At 41.5% G+C, this 21,792-nt stretch overlaps 1 protein-coding gene across 1 annotated transcript in view; it reads right to left on the bottom strand.

The window, feature by feature from the left end:
* The window catches only part of nckap5l (NCK-associated protein 5-like), a 358,788-nt gene that overhangs the window by 234,189 nt on the left and 102,807 nt on the right, over positions 1 to 21,792 (bottom strand). The window contains exon 3 of the mRNA XM_078228130.1: positions 9,487 to 9,621. Coding sequence (XP_078084256.1) covers positions 9,487 to 9,621 — 135 coding nt within the window. The remainder of the gene's footprint in view (positions 1 to 9,486; positions 9,622 to 21,792) is intronic.

The following is a 21,792-nucleotide window of genomic DNA, read 5'->3' as shown; positions in this document are numbered from 1 at the left end:
GACACTGAGGTAGTTATGAGTAATCCTCTCAGTACAAATTATGCCTACGCTTCATTGGCAGGGCAACAGAGGTTTCTTATTTCATTTACAAAACGTTATCTTGGATTTTATTACAAGTCTCCATTTTCCAAGGTTACTTTTGACAAGATCAGTTAAGAATGTTTATGTAACAATGTCAGGTGCATCAATAATGCTTTCTAGAAATCATAGTAATGAAAAGCAAGCAATTAAATTAGTTATTGAATGCTTTGCATGATTGTTCACTGCAAGGTGACAGGAGGCTCTTTGTACTTGCGATACAATTTGACCTTGATGCTGAAAATGCAAATTAGCCAATAACCGATCACAACACGAAATTACTTAGCATGTAACATAAGCTGCAATTCAGATGAATGCAGAGAACTTAATCTAAAGCATCTAATCTGTAAAAGCCAAGAAAATTAAGACACATCGGGCAGGATTTCACGGCCTCTCTCAAGCAAGAGCGCAAATTCCTGCCTCAGATCAACGCACATTTCTGTTTTCCGCCCCTCGCCTGCTCCAATTCCGTGGCAGGCGGGGTGGTAGAATTCTGGCCATTGTACCAAGCCAGAAACACACTAAATAGAGACTTCTTTTCTCATATACCATTTATAAAGTCACAAAATTTACAAACTATCTTCCAAATAAAATATGCTCCCCTCAAAGATTTTCTTGTGGTTGGACTGTACTAAAGATCATTCATTAAATACCCTAAATTTACAGATGTTTTACTTGAAAACAACCTTAAGCTCTGATGAAGAATCTTCCTGACTTGAAACTTTGGCTCTATTCTCCCTCCACAGATGCTGTCAGACCTGCTGAGATTTTCCTGCATTTTGTGTTTTTGTTTCAGATTCCAGCAGCCACAGTATTTTGTTTTTATCTTAGTGATTCAGGGAGCCAGGGCAATGCTCTGAGAACCTGGGTTTGAATCCCACCATGGGAGATGGTGAAATTTGAATTCAATAAAAATCTGGAATTAAAAGTCTAATGATAACCATGAACCTATTGTCAAATGTTATAAAAACCCATCTGTTTCACTAATGTCCTTTGGGGAAGGGAATCAGCCATTATTTCCTAGACTGGTCTACGTGTGACTGGAGGTCCACAGCAAAGTGGTTGAATCGTACTTCTCCAGCCTGTGACGCCCACATCCCAGGCACGAATAAAACAACGCCACAAGTTTATACCTATGAGTAAAGGATAAATAGGTTGGGTTGCTTTTCTTTTGAAAAGAGAGGGGTTTCAACAGAGAATGTCTCCACTTGTGGGGAACAGCAAATTTAGAGTGCATTGATATGGGATCAACCCCTAGAAATATACATTTAGAGGAAACCTCTTTACCCAAAGAGTGATGAGGATGTCACCACAGAGCTTGGTCGAGACAAATTGTACAGATGCATTTAAGAGGCGGCTAGATAAATTATGAGGGAAAAGTGAATTGAAGGTTATGCTGATAAATTCAGATGAGGAACAATAGGAAGGGTGGAGGATTAGCTGGAGTGGAACATGATCTCTGGCATGCATTGGGCTAATGATTTTATATTATTAATTAAATCCTTTTATCCCTCTGTTGACTTCTTTCTGTGCCTGAATCCACTGTAATACAAGCTTCCGTCTCAGTCTTCTCATCATTAATTTCATAACCCTTCAATCCAATTGGTTAAGCAGATAGTCAGTTGCTTACCCTGGTCACTTGTGTCCCAGGTCCTGACTTCTCCCACTGTACAAGTATCAGCTCATATTTCCAGCAATATGCTTTGCAAAAAAAAAAATTAAAACCTAACCATGCAAGAACAAGTCTAAGTCAGGGGCTGTTATAATTCACTCTGGCACCAAATTATCACCCACCATATGCAGCAAGTGGTTGGGGACAGTAGGGTGTTTCGAGATGAATTAACTAATATGAACCAAGCAGGCTTCTCATTCATAACTATTGTGATCTCACATGTATTGGTCACAATCAGTCAGAGAATGTTTTGTTTTATGCTACATAAAGTACATTTTTAATCAGTGTAATTGATTCCTAGTGCCTAAACATATGCTGCTAATTGAAGCATTCTGGCTATGTTTATTGTGTATTTGCACAGAACGTATGTGATAATATCTATTTTAGTTGAAATGTTATATCAGCAGACGTATTATCATTTCACTCAGGTATGTAATGCATTTTATGTTCATTATCACCACCAAAGGCCCCGCCACAAAGTCCAAGATCTAGAGGAAGACGGGAGATAAGATGTTCCAGGTAGATAGGTGGCACTTAGGAATGTTGGGACCGACAGATAAAAAAGTCCAGGATCCATCTAGCTCACCTTCTACTATCCTGGTAGTGGTATGGTGCAACAACAGAGGTGCTGATTACTAATCATAGCAATCGCTTAGTCTGCAACAGGTATAAAACAGGATAATCTGTCAATTGTGAAAGGCTTTAGGTCCAAAGTGGCCTATTTCTTTCAAACATAATACACTTATTATATTTCATATATCGCACACATTACTCATTCAGAGCTCAAAATATTACTTTCTGAAAGTAATTTAATTTCCGTTTGAATGAGTCAAATTGGATATGGAGATTAACTAAAGAATAGCATGTTTGCTGTGTTGAATGCCAATAAAGGGAAAATACAGAACTTGCAATTAAATAGTGTCCTTCATGACCTTAGGATATTGCAAAGCACTTGCTAGCCAATTAACTACTTTTAACCTATCATTGTTGCAATGCAGGAAAATGCAGCAAATCAAATTTTGTTCAAGGCAAACTCTCACAAACAGCAGTGAGATAAATGGTCAAATAATCTGTTTCAGTCATGTTGGTTGAAAAATAAATACATTAGGACACTCGGCTAACTTCCCTGCTTTTGATTCAATAATGCATGCCATTTTTACAGCTACGCAGGAGACTTGCAAGGCTCACCTCATCTGAAAGACAGGAGCTCCAAAAGCATGAACCTCCTCAGTACTACATTGATGCATCAGCTTAGATTGGGCGCTTGAGTCTCTGGAATGTGTCTTGATCCCATAAACCAAGGATTCAGAGCTGAGGGGCTACCACTCGGTTAAGCCGGACACGGTTTTTTAAAATCAAAGGATGAATTTTAGGATATCACCATCACTTACCCAGCCAATAACCAAATGCCATGAAGAAGTTATCATGTAGCTAGGTATTTTTTCGATCACAACAATTTTAGTAATGCTCGGTAATGTGGAATTTTAATTAAATCATACATTTTACTTCTGTGGATTATTATCATCTTGCAGTGGATAAATAGGAGAAATTCACAATATAAAACTTACAGCATCAGACCACACATTTCATTTTCCATTCCAGGCCACATCAAATAAGATATTGCAAGTGTCAGCTATATAAAGCAATGATTACTTTCCTTCCATCTCTGTGAAAGCCACCTTGAATACTATTTTTTTTGTTAGGCTTTATGCAAATGAAAATTCTTCTTGTTTGTTGTATGATATCAACAAAGTATCTAAGCATTTAAGAAGGCTTTTGTGTGTAATATTGTTTGAAATTCAGTCACATTATAATTATTTCTCATTATATTAAACATACTAAAGAAAGAACTAGAATAATGAACAGCAATCCAGAAACTGGAACGGTACCAGAAATAATACAGCAGGCACTGACACTTAATTTGCACCTGATGTTCCCACCCACACGGTTCAAGATTCACAGAATTTACCATGTCAAGATCCAAACATATGTTACATTTAGCTTTTATGGCAGGACAGCAGATGTATTATGTTGTGTCATATAGATTGACATGAAGTTGAGCTTTATGCCAAATAAAATGATTTTTAGTTGACTGGCTGGGCGGCACGGTAGCACAGTGATTAGCACTGCTGCTTCACAGCGCCAGGGACCCGGGTTCAATTCCTGGCTTGGGTCACTGTCTGTGTGGAATTTGTACATTCTCCCCGTGTCTGCATGGGTTTCCTCCGGGTGCTCTGGTTTCCTCCCACATTCTGAAAGACCTGCTGGTTAGGTGCATTGACCCGAACAGGCGCCGGACTGTGGTAACTAGAGGAATTTCACAGTAATTTCATTGCAGTGCTAATGTAAGCCTTAATTGCGACTAATAAATAAACTTAACTTACTTAACATGCGAGTTTAAAAACTCAGACCAAAAATGACCTGAACTCACAGCTGAGATGGCTACCCATTACTGTACATTCCACATTCCAACTCCAGTGAGATGGAAACAGCATGTCAGCAAAAACCCATCAATGATAATGAATTGACCTCAGAGGAATGTGAGTGAATAATATTTCCTATTTCACGAGTGCAACTCCCAGATACTCAGCTAGATGGAGACAAACTATCGAATCCAATTGTTTTTTGAACATTTTTAAGGCAGAGGTGGAAAGATTCTTGATGAGCATGGGGCTAATAGTAATCTCAAATCTGCATCCTATCAAATCAGCCAGAGGAAGCTGGAAGGGCTGAATGGCCAAGGCTGCTTCTTGTTTGTATGTTCATTTTTATGTTCAATAATGGAACCCTGGCTAAGAGTGAAAATTGCCATAACTGGGCAAAGCAAGTTACAATTGAAATATACAATCATGTTTCAATTACTGGTAAGTTGGAGAGGGTAGCCATATGACAAACCAACCCTTTGCATATTTTAAGCAAATGCCTTTCTAGCAGAACTGAGGACAATCAGCTGAGAAAGATCCTTCCACTCACTCTCCCTCTCTCTCCATCCACCCTGAAAACCTTTGAACCCTAGCTGCTACAGTTTGACCCTCGCTCTAAAACCTCTGAATACTGAACATGTAAAGAAATAATTCAACTCCGCAGTCGTGATTCCAGAAGAACAGATGGATAATTTATCTGCAGTTTTAAATTGCCTCAATGCTGAAACCAGAAAACTATCGAGGGAGAGTACCAAGACCACCAGATTCAGCCTGAAGTGTTTCACCACATTCCGTGCGCGTGATCGTGAGTGTGTGCTTGAGCGTGTGCACAACAGGTACACAGTTAAGTACTCACTGAATGGGCAAGTAGATCCTTTTTAAACAAATGCACCTGTTGCAGCCAAACAAGGAATGGGCCATTTGACCTCATCTGGTCGTAATATAGAACATAGAACATAACAGCGCAGTACAGGCCCTTCAGCCCTCGATGTTGCGCCGACCAGTGAAATCCATCTAAAGCCCATCTAACCGACACTATTCCAATATCATCCATATGTTTATCCAATGACCATTTAAATGCCCTTAATGTTGGCGAGTCCACTACTGCTGCAGGCAGGGCATTCCATGCCCTTACTACTCTCTGAGTGAAGAACCTACCTCTGACATCTGTCCTATATCGATCACCCCTCAATTTAAATCTATGTCCCCTCATGCTAGCTATCACCATCCGAGGAAAAAGGCTCTCACTATCCACCCTATCTAATCCTCTGATCATCTTGTATGCCTCTATTAAGTCACCTCTTAACCTTCTTCTCTCTAACGAAAACAACCTCAAGTCCCTCAGCCTTTCCTCATAAGACCTTCCCACCATACCAGGCAACATCCTAGTAAATCTCCTCTGCACCCTTTCCAATGCTTCCACATCCTTCCTATAATGCGGTGACCAGAACTGTACACAATACTCCAAGTGCGGCCGCACCAGAGTTTTGTACAGCTGCAACATGACCTCCTGGCTCTAAAACTCAATCCCTCTACCAATAAAAGCTAACACTCCGTTCGCCTTCTTAACAACCCTATTAACCTGGGTGCCAACTTTCAGGGATCTATGCACATGGACACCCAGATCTCTCTGTTCATCCACACTACCAAGTATCTTACCATTAGCCCAGTACTCTGTAATCCTGTTACTCCTTCCAAAGTGAATCACCTCACACTTCTCCGCATTGAACTCCATTTGCCACCTCTCAGCCCAGCACTGCAGCTTATCTATGTCCCTCTGTAATCTGCAACAACCTTCCGCACTGTCCACAACTCCACCGACTTTAGTGTCATCCGCAAATTTACTAACCCATCCTTCTACACCCTCATCCAGGTCATTTATAAAAATGACAAACAGCAGTGGCCCCAAAACAGATCCTTCCGTACACCACTAGTAACTGAACTCCAGGATGAACATTTCCTATCAACCACCACCCTCTGTCTTCTTACAGCTAGCCAATTCCTGATCCAAACCACTAAATCACCCTCAATCCCATGCCTCCGTATCTTCTGCAATAGCTTACCGTGGGGAACCTTATCAAACACTTTACTGAAATCCATATACACCACATCAACTTCTTTACCCTCATCCACCTCTTTGGTCACCTTCTCAAAGAACTCAATAAGGTTTGTGAGGCACGACCTACCCTTCACAAAACCGTGTTGACTATCCCTAATCAAATTATTCCTTTCTAGATGATTATAGATCCTATCTCTTATAATCCTTTTCAAAACTTTGCCCACAGCAGAAGTAAGGCTCACTGGTCTATAATTACCAGGGTTGTCTCTACTCCCTTTCTTGAACAAGGGGACAACATTTGCTATCCTCCAGTCTTCTGGCACTATTCCTGTAGACAATGATGACCTAAATATCAAAGCCAAAGGCTCTGCAATCTCCTCCCTAGCCTCCCAGAGAATCCTGGGATAAATCCCATCCAGCCCAGGGGACTTATCTATTTTCACACCTTCCAGAATTGCTAACACCTCCTCCTTAATAACCTCAATCCCGTCTAGTCCAATAGCTTGTATCTCAGTATTCTTTTCCTGCGTGAATACTGACGACTATTCATATAGCTCTTTTCAGGCTCCACGCATAACTTCCCACTACTGTCCTTGACTGGCCCTAATCTTACCCTAGTCATTCTTTTATTCCTGACATACCAATAGAAAGCTTTAGGGTTTTCCTTGATCCTACCTGCCAAAGACTTCTCATGTCCCCTCCTGGCTCTTCTTAACTCTCTCTTTAGATCCTTCCTGGCTAACTTGTAACTCTCAAGCGCCCTAACCGAGCATTCACATCTCATCTTTACATAAGTCTCCTTCTTCCTCTTCACAAGAGATTCAACTTCTTTAGTAAACCACGGTTCCCTCACTCAACCATTTCCTCCCTGCCTGACAGGTTCATACTTATCAAGGACACCCAGAACAAGCTCCACATTTCAATTGTTGGCCTATCTACATACTGTGTCAGGAAACCCTCCTGCACACATTGGACAAAAACTGACCCATCTAAAGTACTCGAACTATAGCTTTTCCAGTCAATATTTGCAAAGTTAAAGTCCCCCATAACAACTACCCTGTTACTTTCACTCCTATCCAGAATCATCTTTGCAATCCTTTCCTCTACATCTCTGGAACTTTTCGGAGGCCTATCGAAAACTCCCAACAGGGTGACCTCTCCTTTCCTGTTTCTAACCTCAGCCCATACTACCTCAGGAGACGAGTCCTCATCAATATATGTATTGATGAGGATCAATTATCAATATCCTCATAATATATATGTATAAATAAAAAATCCTATTTAAAATACTTCATGCCAGAAAATCTACATTAATTTGCGAAAGAGAATATAGCTGTTAAATTCTCTACCTTGGCATTGCTCAGACATAGACTGACATTTTGGACCAATCCCAAAACAAAATGCCTACTGTTAGATGTGATTCCATGATTGGGCAACACTTGTTGAGCAATCCTGAGTGCAGTAAAAGTACAATGAAACCAATTTAAGATAATCAGTCAAGCTTGCAAATAAGCAATGAGTAAATTCACTCTTTCTAGAAGCAACATACATTCATACTCATCGAACTGTTCTCTACAAACTAAAGGAATATGTTCAAGCCTTGCACCTTTTTTGAATTACCCAGGCATTTGGAGAGCCTATAGTTCCTCCTTGCTTTCTCCATGACAACACCTTGGCCAGAGCCAACTTGCCAACCAATCAGCACCCTTTTCCTTCTGTATTATATATTGGTGATTGTTTGAAATATGGCATTCTTGCATTTGTCCTGATGAGTGTAAGGTTAAAAGTTTCGGCAACATGTTTCTCTTTTCAGCAATGTTCATTTTTATATATCTATTACATTACAGATTTTATTTTTAATCACATATCCTGATCTATGCGAGAAAGAAAAATGCTGACTGAAAGCATCGAGAAAAACTACTCGATTGATTGGATTGGTTCGGTTCAGTTAATAGTAATTATCCATAGAATAGTTGCAGCACAGAAGGAGGCTATTCATCCCACTGGTTTGTGCTGGCATTCTGAAAACAGCAATTTAGTTATTCACGCTCCCCTACCCTTTCCCCCTACCCATGCAAATGTCCTCCCTTCAGGTGCTTTTCTAATTTCCTTTTGAAATTACAATCAAGTCTGCAGCCACTACACTCTCAATCTGTGCATTTCAGACCTTAAGTACTCACTGCATAAAAAGGTTTTTCCTCATGTTACCATTGGTTCTTTTACCAATCACTTTAAATCCTTATGCTCGGAATCTTGACCCTTCCGCCACTCGGAACAGTTTCTCGCTATTCAGTCTTCACGATTTTGTGCACTTCTGTTAAAACTTCTCTCTACCTTCTTTTTTCTTGAGGTAAACCTCAGTATCCTCAAATGAATCCCAGTTGGTCCATGGTGACATCAACTTTAAATACAGCCAGCCTATCTAATGCCTCCTCTTTATTAGCCCATCCAATAGCTCGACCATCTTCTCTTGCACTGTAACTTTGGTGGCATCTTCTTCCTTGTTAAAGTATGCAATTTAGTATTTCAGCCAAGCCCTCTGCCTCCATGCATGTGTTCCTGTTTTAATCCCTACTTGGCCCTGCTCCTCCTCTTATTACCCTTTTGCTATTTATATACATATAGATCTTTGGGTGTCCTTTTTGTTAGCTGCCAGTCTCTTCTCATATTGTCTCTTTGCATCTCTCACTTCCTTTTCAGTTCCCCACTGAACTTTTGATATTCAGCCCAGTTTTTCCTTGTGTCAACAGCCTGACATCTGCCATAAGCCTCTTTTTATGTACAGTGGAGCCCTGTTTTAACACGATGGTTGGGATCCATAAAATGTGATCGCGAATGTTACCGGGGTCACGCTAATTCACTAAACCGGAAATAGTAAAAAAAAGGGTCCGTCGCGCGATCGCATAATATCCAATTTCGCGCTAAATCAGGGCGCGTAAAATCGGGGCTCCACTGTATTTCATCCTATTCTCTATTTTATTTGTCATTCAGGGAGCTTGATATGTAGCTTTGAAAATTAAGCAACTAGATTGGTTGGGTTTGTGTGCATAATTGATAAATGTTGCTGCCCGTCCATATTGGAGCATATCTGCCTTGGCTAATGTAACAAAAATTCCTCATTTGGATTCATCAGGTAGTGTGACATTTTGAAATATGAAGGAAACATCTCCCATGTACTAAACAATCACTGTGTGGACGACTTTCATTTTTACATAAATACAACATACTGGAGAAAAAAATTATTACTTTCTTACCTCTAATGCTCGTAATCGTTCCAAAAGGTGCAATGTGTTTTCTTCTTCCTCAATACTGCTGGAATATTTATCAGTTGTTGTGTTAACGTTTGCTGCTGTCTCCTTGCATGCTGCTGCTCCTTCTGACAATTTACCCTAAACATCCAGAATAATCAAGACATTAAAATAAAGTTTCAACTCGCAGAACTAAACAATTTAAGTAGATAACCCATAGGTTTAATTTAATACTCGATATCATGAAAATTTGCATTTATAACTTAAATAGGATCTGTTACCTGATGAGATCATGGCTGATCTGATTGTGGCCTCTACTTTCCTGTCTACCCCCTTATACATTTGACTCCCTTTCAGTCAAGAAACCATCAAACACTGCCTTAAAATATTCAGTGATGCTGAGTCAATTGGGAAAGAGAATTCCACAGATTAATGACCCTCAGAGAAAATAATTATCCTCTTCTCCATCTCAAATGGAAGACCCCTTATTTTCAAACAACATCACCTAGTTCTAGTCTCTCCCGCAAGGAGAAACATCCTTTCAGCATCAATGCTGCCAAGTCCTCTCAGGATGGTATTTGTCTCAATAAGATCACCTCTCATTCTTCAAAACTCCAATGGATACAGACCTAACCTGTCCAACATTTCCTCACAGGATAAACCCTACATCTCAGGAATCAGTCGAGTGAACCCTCTATGAACGTCTAATGTAATGATGTCCTTTCTTACACAAAGAGACCAAAACTGTACAAACTCCTCCAGGAGATGTGGTCTCACTGACACCCTGTAAAACTGTAGCAAATCTTCCCTACTTACATATTATATTCCCCTTGCAACAAATGCCAACATTCCATTTGTCGTCCTAATGACTTGCAGTACCCTTGTACTAACGTTTTCTTATTTGTGTTCCTTTTTCTCGCTTCTTCCTTCCCAACAGCACTATGGGTGTACCTATAACACATGGGCCGCAGCAGTTCAAGAAGACAGCTCAGCATGACCTTCTCGAGGACAATTAGATGTGGCCAGAAAATGTTGGCCTAGCCAGCAAGGTCTGCATCCTGTGAAAGAATTTTTATAAAATGTACCAGGACACTCAGATCCCTCTGTACCGCAATGTTCCGCAATGTCTCACCATTCCATACTTCCTTCCAAATTGGACAAATTCACATTTTCCCACATTATATTCCAGCTGCCAAATTCTTGCCCATTCGCTTAACCTATCTATATCCCTTTGCACTCTTCTTCCATATAACTAAATACAGCTTATTTCACAGCGGTAAAATGTAAACTGACATTTATAACATACCAGAAATAACTGAAAAAATAGTGGTATCTGATCAATGTTATTTATGTGTAAATCCACCAGAAAATGGTGGTAGGAAAGAAAGCCCCTGTCAAAATGGCACCTTACCCTCCACCTCACCACGATTTTCATGAAGGTGCTGCACATTAATTGTCCATTAAACTCACCACAAAGTTAGCACTAGCAATTAATAGCGCAAGTACCCTCTGGCCCAGAAAGCAACCATTTAGACTCATGGAATTGCATTCCTTCAGTTGGTGAATTGCGGGAGATTTTAATAATTTGAAATATTACATTTAAAAATTCTCTTTTAGCTTGTTCTTTCCTTCTCTCTCGGTATCTGATTTAACTTCAAATTTCCCATTCTAATTCACCCTCTTGCTTGGTCCTTTCTCTATTTATTTCTCAATCCATAAATATCATGGTTAAGGAGATAAACTATGGGTCCCATCATTTAACAGTGGCCCAGATAGAGTCATAGAGGTTTACAGCATGGAAACACGCCCTTCGGCCCAACTTGTCCATGCCGCCCTTTGTTTTTAAACCCCTAAGCTAATCTCAATTGCCCGCATTTGGCCCATATCCCTCTATACCCATCGTACCCATGTAACTATCTAAATGCTTTTTAAAAGATAAAATTGTATCCGCCTCTACTACTACCTCTGGCAGCTTGTTCCAGACATTCACCACCCTCTGTGAAAAAATTGCCCCTCTGGACACTTTTGTATCTCTCCCCTCTCACCTTAAACCTATGCCCTCTAGTTTTAGAGTCCCTACCTTTGGGAAAAGATATTGACTATCTACCTTGTCTATGCCCCTCATTATTTTATAGACCTCTAAAATTGTCACCCCTCGGCCTCCTACGCTCCAGAGAGAAAAGTCCCAGTCTATTCAGCCTCTCCTTATAACTCAATCCATCAAGTCCCGGTAGCATCCTACTAAATCTTTTCTGCACCCTTTCTAGTTTAATAATATCCTTTCTATATTAGGGTGACCAGAATTGCACACAGTATTCCAAGTGTGACCTTACCAATGTCTTGTACAACTTCAACAAGACATCCCAACTCCCGTATTCAATGTTCTGACCGATGAAACCAAGCATGCCGAATGCCTTCTTCACCATTCTGTCCACCCGTGACTCCACTTTAAAGGAGCTATGAACATGTACCCCAAGATGTGCTGTTGCCTTTGTCACAATGTTATTGGCTCACACTCCCACCAACATGTTGGGCTAAAGGAGGCAGAATGAAGTCTACCTAAGTGGGCACACTACAAGATGCCCCATGTCAGCAAATGCTAGACTTTAAAGGTAGAAGACACTTTGGGGGGAATTTTCCCATCCCGCCAGAATCACAATGGGGGGGGGGGGGGGGGGGGGGGCGTCCGTTAACCTCAGGTGGGATTTTCCAATTTTGGGGCAAGCGTGGCTAGAAAATCCCACCCTTTGAATATAAAGTCCTGCCCTCTATGTCTGAATATTCGATGGACAGCAGTACGAATTGCAGTTTTTGAGTAAAGTAAAATTCACAACAAAAAAGTGCCAGTGAGACCATATTCACTTCAGTTCATCACAATGTATTATTAGTATTGCATTTATGCCTTATATCTTCATGTTAGTAGACATCTTTAATTATGTTCCTGTTAACAATTGACCACAAGATAAAAGTAATCTTAATTTGACAATCTCGCTCAAAGACACCACCGAATAACCTGGTTGGGAAATTGCTGCATGCAGTGGGATATCGTGTTTGTTGCCAAGGTACCTCGCCAGGGCAGAGTAAAGGAACATAGCTCGGGCCTCTGAAATTAAGTGGCACCTAAAGGCCAATGTGTGCAGCAGGTTCAACCAAAGTCAGTTTCATAATAATAGATTCTGTGACATTTCTCATCCCTAGTTTGAGGAATTTCTCAGTATAACATGAATTTATAATATCTGCTACACATATCTATATCTATACTACACATATAGGATGGAATTTTCTGTTTTTTTGACTCAACTCAGGCGAGAAAAGTGCCACGTAGTCCATCGGTTCCACTGCCAGCTTTTTCCACCATATTTTTTGATACTTGGTCAAAAGGATCCTGGAAGCGGGTCCAATGATGTCAGGTTGGTGGGGCAGGCTCTAAATGAGTTCACCCCAGCAGCAATGTCAGCCTTCCAGAGACTGTTGTGTCCTTTTTAAAGGGTGCCCCGATCTAAACATAATCATAGAAACCCTACAGTGCAGGAGGCAGCCATTTGGCCCATTGAGCCTACACCGACAACAATCCCACCCAGGCCCTATCCGTGTAACCTCACGTATTCACCCTGTTAATCCCCTTGACACTTAAGGGACAATTTATCATGGCCAATCCACCTAACCTGCACATATTTAGACTGTGGGAGGAAACCAGAGTATCCAGAGAAAACCCACGTAGACACAGGGAGAATGTGCAAACTCCACACAGACAGTGACCTGAAGCCGGAATTGAACCCAGGTCCCTGGCGATGTGAGACAGCAGTGCCCTACCCACAGACATAGGAATGCCCTCTGCCTCGCACACAGACACAGCACCCCCAGCCAGGGAATTCCTCCCCAAGCACAGAGGGAAACACCCCATCCCCTTCGCCATCCCCACCATGGACCTCCACAAAGGAAGCCACCCCAACACTACCCAGACATGACCCTCTTCCCCGGCTGAGGGGGGTGGGGGTTGGGCTGTAATTTCCTGTTCCCCACCCCCTCCGGTGGGGACCAGGCACTAGTTTCCTGCTTTACAAAACCGGATATAAACTCAACCAATGTTGCATCACGTCAGCAGGGGGGATGGGTGAATCCCTATGTAAAGGGAAGATTCAGCGAGGATGCCCACGTATGTATATGTAATGTATTTCCCTACCTTTCATGGCAGGAACCCCATTAGGTCCTTGGCGGGGTTGGGGTCAATCAGTGGGGAAATCCCACCAGTGTGAATGCCACTTTGGGACTCCCCTCGATACTGTGCCCCCCCCCCCCAAAAGCCATTCCCACCCATCAAAAAACAGGGACAGAGAATCCCCTTCATAGTGTCTGGAATAGATAAGTCCCCTGGGCCGGATGGGATTTATCCCAGGATTCTCTGGGAGGCTAGAGAGGAGATTGCTGAGCCTTTGGCTTTGATCTTTGAGTTGTCATTGTCTACAGGAACAGTGCCAGAAGACTGGAGGATAGCAAATGTTGTCCCCTTGTTCAAGAAGGGGAGTAGGGACAACCCTGGTAATTATAGACCGGTGAGCCTTACTTCTGTTGTGGGCAAAGTTTTGGAAAGGATAAGAGATAGGATTTATCATCATCTAGAAATGAATAATTTGATTAGGGATAGTCAGCACGGTTTTGTGAAGGGTGGGTCGTGCCTCATAAACCTTGTTGAGTTCTTTGAGAGGGTGACCAAAGAGGTGGATGAGGGGAAAGTGGTTGATGTGGTGTATATGGATTTCAGCAAAGCGTTTGATAAGGTTCCCCATGGTAAGCTATTGCAGAAAATACAGATACATAGGATTGAGGCTGATTTAGTGGTTTGGATCAGGAATTGGCTAGCTGTAAGAAGACAGAGGGTGGTGGTTGATGGGAAATGTTCATCCTGGAGTTCAGTTACTAGTGGTGTACCGCAAGGATTTGTTTTGGGGCCACTGCTGTTTGTCATTTTTATAAATGACCTGGATGAGGGTGTAGAAGGATGGATCAGTAAATTTGCGGATGACACGAAAGTCGGTGGAGTTGTAGACAGTGCGAAGGGAAGTGGCAGGTTACAGAGGGACATAGATAAGCTGCAGTGCTGGGCTGAGAGGTGGCAAATGGAGTTTAATGCGGAAAAGTGTGAGGTGATTCACTTTGGAAGGAGTAACAGCAATACAGAGTACTGGGCTAATGGTAAGATACTTGGTAGTGTGGATGAACAGAGAGATCTGGGTGTCCATGTGCATAGATCCCTGAAAGTTGGCACCCAGGTTGATAGGATTGTTAAGAAGGCTTACGGTGTGTTAGCTTTTATTGGTAGACGGATTGAGTTTCGGAGCCATGAGGTCACGCTGCAATTGTACAAAACTCTGGTGCGGCCGCACTTGGAGTATTGTGTACAGTTCTGGTCGCCGTATTATAGGAAAGATGTGGAAGTGTTGGAAAGGGTACAGAGGAGATTTACCAGGATGTTGCCTGGTATGGTGGGAAAATCGTATGAGGAAAGGCTGAGGGACTTGAGGTTGTTTTCGTTAGAGAGAAGAAGGTTAAGAGGTGACTTAATAGAGGCATACAAGATGATCAGAGGATTAGATAGGGTGGATAGTGAGAGCTTTTTTCCTCGGATGATGATGGCTAACACGAGGGGACATAGCTTTAAATTGAGGGGTGATAGATATAGGACAGATGTCAGAGGTAGGTTCTTTACTCAGAGAGTAGTAAGGGCGTGGAATGTCCTGCCTGCAGCAGTGGTGGACTCGTCAACATTAAGAGCATTCAAATGGTTATTGGATAAACATATGGATGATATTGGAATAGTGTGGATTAGAGGGGCTTTAGATTGGTTTCACTGGTCGGCGCAACATCGAGGGCCGAAGGGCCTGTACTGCGCTGTAATGTTCTATGTTCTATGTGTCATATTTGGACATTGTCGACATGACATGTCAGTCCTGCAGTTACACACTTCAACAATGAGATGGAGCTCCAGAAACAGCATCGTCATATAACCCATTCCTAAAGCAGCAAAGTTAATTCAATCTTACAGCTCCAGAAGACAGGCAACATTCCCAAAAAACACTTGTGCTATCAAGTTTCACTATTTTAAGCTGCACTGACTGTTATTTTTGGCACCCCGTCAGGTTTTTATCTCTTTTGAACTCAGTTCAGCAGGTGGTTTCCACTTCTGCTCACACCCCCAGTTGCACACTACCACCACTTGGTGGAGCTTCGTACTGTGTAGATCCCCACACCCCCAGCTGATAATGCATTGTAGACCAATTACTTTTGCTTAACATTCTTTGGTCTGTTCCACAAGAGGTGCACTGACGATAATTTGTTCGTTTTTAAAAAATCTACAAAACTGTGCTTTTTGTTTAATGTGCTGCACGTTTGAATTTCTCTTGTAGTGCTCAAGCTGTGTACAGCAGTAGATGACACTTAATATTTAACTACCTCACCAGATTTGTAGCCAAGCTAGCAAAGTTGGTGCTGTTTTAGCTTTAAAAGAGTAATATTTATAAAACTGCATCTCCTGGCATGTATATGTTACATTAATTTTCATTTATACTTATGATAACTCCCATGACTTGCATTGGGAATCACAGATTGACCTCCCTGTAGGACTCGCTGAATACAAGCTCGCAGGGGATTGGTAATTAACTAACCAGGTGGAGCTCGTATACTGAGCCCTGTATAAAGCAGGCCCCTGAGTGGGACTATTATTCCATTTGTCTCAGTTGGAACCTGTTGTGCTCACTACAGGCTTGTGGGTTTTGCCTTACTTTATTTTGTGCAATAAAGCACTTTGCCCTTAAAGTTTATTTACTAGTCATTATTTATCATTCATTAAACAGCCGACTGCTGGAGTTATTGTAATACTGTAGCAATTAAGAGTCTGTATTTGCAATAAGACTGACAGTGAAGCGAACAGCCCTCACCATTATTAAGGATTAGAGTGGGCAGCAACTTCTGGTGTCTGTACGGGCACAGTTAAATGTGGAAATCATGAAGATGTTGTTTGAGTTGGCCTGCTCTTCCACAAGCTATATTAAGCTGATACCTTGGCAAGAGATTCTACATTGTAATACATGCAAGGGCATAACTTTGTAGCACTCATCCACTTGATACCCACTAAATAGGTCAGAAAAAGTTAGATGCTGTTCATTCAAATTTTAATTGTAGTTAGAGAGACAGGAAAAGAAAAACTCTCTCACAATATTTTTTCTTTCCCACTCTTTATTTCACTCTGTGCACACGATTTTACATTGAACTAAATACTGCCTGGTTTAGACTCTGCATGGCACAGAAAGGGTATTTATAAACTGATCGGTTGAGGAGGCAGGCTGTTGCTCGCACACAGGTCCCAGATCCCCATGCAGGAGACACCACACTGTTTCAGACACACAAAGATGGCAAGTTGCTGCTTAAAAGCCCACAAAACCTGTGAGCAGTAGTAAACCTAATGAGTGGCAAGCACTATTCGTTAGCCACTGACCCTAAAATCTGAGTGAATATGTTTAAAGTGCAGTGAACCTATTGTTGTTGACAGATTGTTTACGAGCTGCTGTTACATTTACCAATGGCTGCCAAGCGCATGAAACACACAAGGATATGCTTTTCCATAATGTTAATGATGAAAGCACATGCTTTAATAATATTCACCATGTTAAGTGATAAAATCTGCAAACACCTGCGCTTTAAATATTTAACACAGTGGCTGAGGCTTGGAGATTAGATTCAGACTTCTGCAAAGCCAGTTGATTGAAAAAAACAAGATCAATAGGGTTTAGAAAATTGAAAGGCCTGCCTGCTGAGTGAAGTGCACAAGGTGTGAAATGGTATAAACTGTGAAATGCATGGCTGTTAACAAATCAATGGAGATTTAAAAAATTGGTGTCAGATGACACTATTCGAATTTTCAACATCAATTATTTGGTCCAATATAATTACAACGAGAATTGTTCAGAGGAGGAACATAAACAGTAAATATCACAGGAAATATCACAGAGAAATTCTAAAGCAAATGACAAATTCCATGATTGAAATATCACTGGACGCTCAGAATTAAGACTCTACTTGAACTGATGGTGGCTGATGCTGTCATGGGATGTCTAACCTGGAAGCACTCCATTCCCAGGCACTAAGGTTAGGTGCATCAACCTGAACAGGCGCCAGAGTGTGGCGACTAGGGGAATTTCACAGTAACTTCATTGCAGTGTTAATATAAGCCTAACTTGTGACTAATAAATAAACTTCAACTTAACATCCCTCAGCTTTTATAAAAAGAGAAACGCGCGTACACCATCGCCACCAGCAACTACAATTAATTTCTGTAGCAACTTTAACATAATAAACATCCCAAGATGCTGTACACGGACATTATAAAACAAAGTATGACACTTAACTACATAAGGAGGCGCCAGATCAAATTTCCAAAAGCTTAGTTAAACTGGTCAGTTTTAGGAGTGGATTAAAGGAGGTAGCAAGGTGATAGGGAATGGGAGTGAATTAAGACTCATGCAGCAGAGTTTTGGATGGCCTCATGTTTACTGAAAGTAGAATGAAGGAAACTAACCAGTGCAAATCTACAGGTAAGATAGACAAGAATCTGGATTCCAGCAGATGATTATCCAGGTGTGAAGTCAGGCAATGTTACAGAGGTGAAAAAAAGCTGTCTTAGTGATGGAATGAATGAGTTTGGAAACTCATCTCAAGATCAAATGTGAAACCAAGGTTGTGAACAAGTTGGCTTAATCTCAGATTATTTGTCAGGGAATGGGGTGGAGTCAATAGGTAGGGAACGGAGATCATCATAGTCCAGTTATGATGAGATAGAACGGAACCATGTGAGAGCAGTCCCACCCAGCTGGACCACAGTGAAGAGGCATTGGTGAAGGATGGTGTGATCAACTGTGTCAAACGCTACAGACAAGTCAAGAAGGATGAGGAGGGAAAGATTACCTTTGTCACCGCCACATGGAATGACACGTGTGACTTTGATCAGAACTGTTTCAGTACTGTGGCAGCAAGGGGAACCTAACTGGAAGGATTCAAACACAAAGTCCCGAGAAAGATGGAAATGGATTTGGAAGACAAGAGCACATTCAATAACATCGGAGAGGGAGGTTGAAGATGGAATGGTAGTTTACAAGGACAGTGATGTCAAAGGTTGTGTTTTTGAGGTTAGGGTTGATGGTGGCAGATTTAAATGAGAGAGGGACAACACCAAAAGAGAGAACCGTTTAGAATATCAGCCAGCGCACAAAGTCATTTAAACTACATTTGTATGAATGTTGTTACAAAGAAATAAGGGCAGATAGTTTCAATAGTACAGAAGCTAATCATTTTAAATTGCATGTTTAGAATATGGGCTTCCTTGTGTAATTTCGAACAGTAGTGGCAGCTGTGAAAATATTACTGCTGCAGTTCAGTGAATCTGAATAATGTGAACTGATCTGACAATGGATAATCCAGAAAATAACAAATGTTTGTTATTGCAAACTCCTAGCAACCAGCCAGCTATATTCTCTTGTCAAAGATTCATCTCAACAAGCTTCGAGCTCTCAGGCTGATCATCATTGAGTTTTGGCTTGGGCCAGGGAATAGAGAGATGTGTAATAGCAGCATTTAACAACTGTGTTCAGGCATTGCATCACTGCATCTTGATAAGACATCTATAACACATGGCAAAGCTTGCAAAAATTCTCTCAACACCTTTGAAATTTTGTCAGAATTTTCCCAGCTGTTGGGCACTTTCAGCTTAATCCCTGATGCACACTGGTGATTACACAACTACATCAACGTGTTGACTTTAATTAGTTACAACTGTGTATCAATTGAGCATTCATTCCGATGCTGACAAACTTTATTTTAGCTCTAACATGTTAACAAGTCTGGATCTGCTTACGAATTACTCAATTTGAAGTTATGTACACTTAGGAGGAATAGGTCCTGTTTAACATGCAGCCCACACTTAAACACGTGACAACCAGTTTCTATGTAGAATTTTAAATAACACTCTGTTCAAATGTAGGTTAACTGTTTTCCCAGGTCTTACTAAAACGGATATTTTTGAAACCATTACCAAGCAAAAAGGAAATCCTACCAAGATTGTAAGTATGTTTTCATGCTAACCATAGCACAGGGAATTCCCCGAGTTGTGTGTCACAATCCCTGTAGAGACCAGGGCCTGGGAGAGGGGCCTGCAGACTTTGATTTGATTTATTATTGTCACATGTATTGGCATACAGTGAAAAGTATTATTACTTGCGCGCTATACAGACGAAGCATTCCATTCACAGAAAAGGAAACGAGTGCAGAATGTGTTGTTACAGTTATAGCTAGGGTGTAGAGAAAGATCAACTTAATGGAGGGTAGGTCCATTCAAAATTCTGATGGCAACAGGGAAGAAGCTGTTCTTGTGTCAGCTGGTACGTGACCTCAGACTTTTGTGTCTTTTTCCCGAAGGAAGAAGGTGGAAGAGAGAATGTCCGGGGTGCGTGGGGTCCTTAATTATTCTGGCTGCTTTTCTGAGGCAGCGGGAAGTGTAGACAGAGTCAATGGATGGAAGGTTGGTTTGCGTGATGGATTGGCCACATTCACAACCTTTTGTAGTTTCTTGCAGTCTTGAGCAAAGCAGGAGCCATACCAAGCTGTGATACAACCAGAAAAATGCTTTCTATGGTACATCTGTAAAGGTTGGTGAGTGTCGTAGCTGTCATGCCAAATTTCCTTAGTCTTCTGAGAAAATAGAGGCGTTCGTGAGCTTTCTTAACTATAGTGTCGGCATGGGAGGACCAGGACAGATTGTTGCTGTTCTGGACACCTAAAAACTTGAAGCTCTCGACCCTTTCTACTTCATCCCCATTGATGTAGACAGGAGCATGTTCTCCTCTACGCTTTCTGAAGTCGATGACAATCTCCTTCATTTTGTTGACATTGAGGGAGAGATTATTGTCACTGCACCAGTTCACCAGATTCTCTATCTCATTCCTGTACTCTTGTCATTGTTTGAGATCCGACCCACTACGGTGGTGTCATCTGCCAACTTGAAAATCGATTTGGAGGGGAATCTGGCCACACAGTCATAGGTGTATAAGGAGTATAGTAAGAGGCTGAGACACAGCCTTGTGGGGCACCAGTGTTGAGGATGACAGTGTCGAGGATGACAGTGTCAAACCTCAGGGCCCCGGGTCAGCGGTGGGGATCTCCAGCCTAAACAAACAGTCAGAGACAGCTGCGGACCTGAAAATTGGACTTAAAATCAGAACTTACAGGCCCAGTTCCAATTTTTTATAAAGCTGGTCTGTCAGTGTCAGGTCAATTTCACGGAGGTGCTGCTACTGCTCCTGACCTTCGGGTGGTTTGTGGCTTTGTTTTCTTTTAAGAAAGGTCACCAGAAAAACTATGAAACTGGTGGAAGATCAACAATATTGAAGATAAGATGTTGAACTATTATCCCAGGCCATTTTCTCAATCTCCCAACACTAATTAAGCTCTATTTATTGGTTAGTCATATACTTGGAAAACAGGAAAAAATAGGGCAAAAAGTAAGAAATGCTGACACAGCCACAATAAAAGCTGATTGTTGAAAACCAGCACTGAGTCTAGATCCTATGAAAACTCAGATGAGTCATTCATGTTAAATGACAGTAGACCTGTTATAACTTAAGCTGCAGACATTCCCACATTCCATTAGTTATTTTCAAACAAAGGAACACATGCTAAAATACACTAGTTTGCAACTGTGGTGGATTTAGAATTACTTTATGGATGATGTAAGTGAAGGTGCACCATAGGCTGATCTTAGAACATGGACCTTTTCCAGAAAATTTGCACATAGGTTAATTATCATTTTCAAACCTACTGCAATTGAGTCTTTCCAGCCAAATGTAATTATTCCTGGAAAACATAGCCCAGGATTTTGGCCTCTCTGTCATGCCAAAAATGGCAGACGAGCCCGGAATTCATAATTCCCGCCCCCAAACATGGCTGTTTTCATGGGAGCGGGAAGGGAGTCATGGCAGGGTTTGAGCATGTTCAGTTTACAGAGCCGGCTGGCTATTTAAATCATCAGCCGCTTCCACCCAAGTTGGATTTTGGTGGGTTAGGAGTGTGAAATCCAAGGTTAGACCAGGTAAGAGCAGGTCTGAACTTTGTGGATTCATTTGGGCAACCAGGGCTCCCCCTGGACATCCAGTTACCCCGTTGGATCTGGTCCAGGGGCACATTCAGAGTAGGTCAGGTTTCTTTTGAGGTATGTCGAGTCCCTCTTGGAATTGTTTAAAGTAGCCATAAATGTGCATTAAAAAATGC

Source organism: Mustelus asterias, chromosome 14 (assembly GCF_964213995.1).
Source record: "Mustelus asterias chromosome 14, sMusAst1.hap1.1, whole genome shotgun sequence".
In the NCBI taxonomy this organism is placed as follows: Eukaryota; Metazoa; Chordata; class Chondrichthyes; order Carcharhiniformes; family Triakidae; genus Mustelus; species Mustelus asterias.
This window is presented reverse-complemented; position numbering and strand designations above follow the sequence as displayed.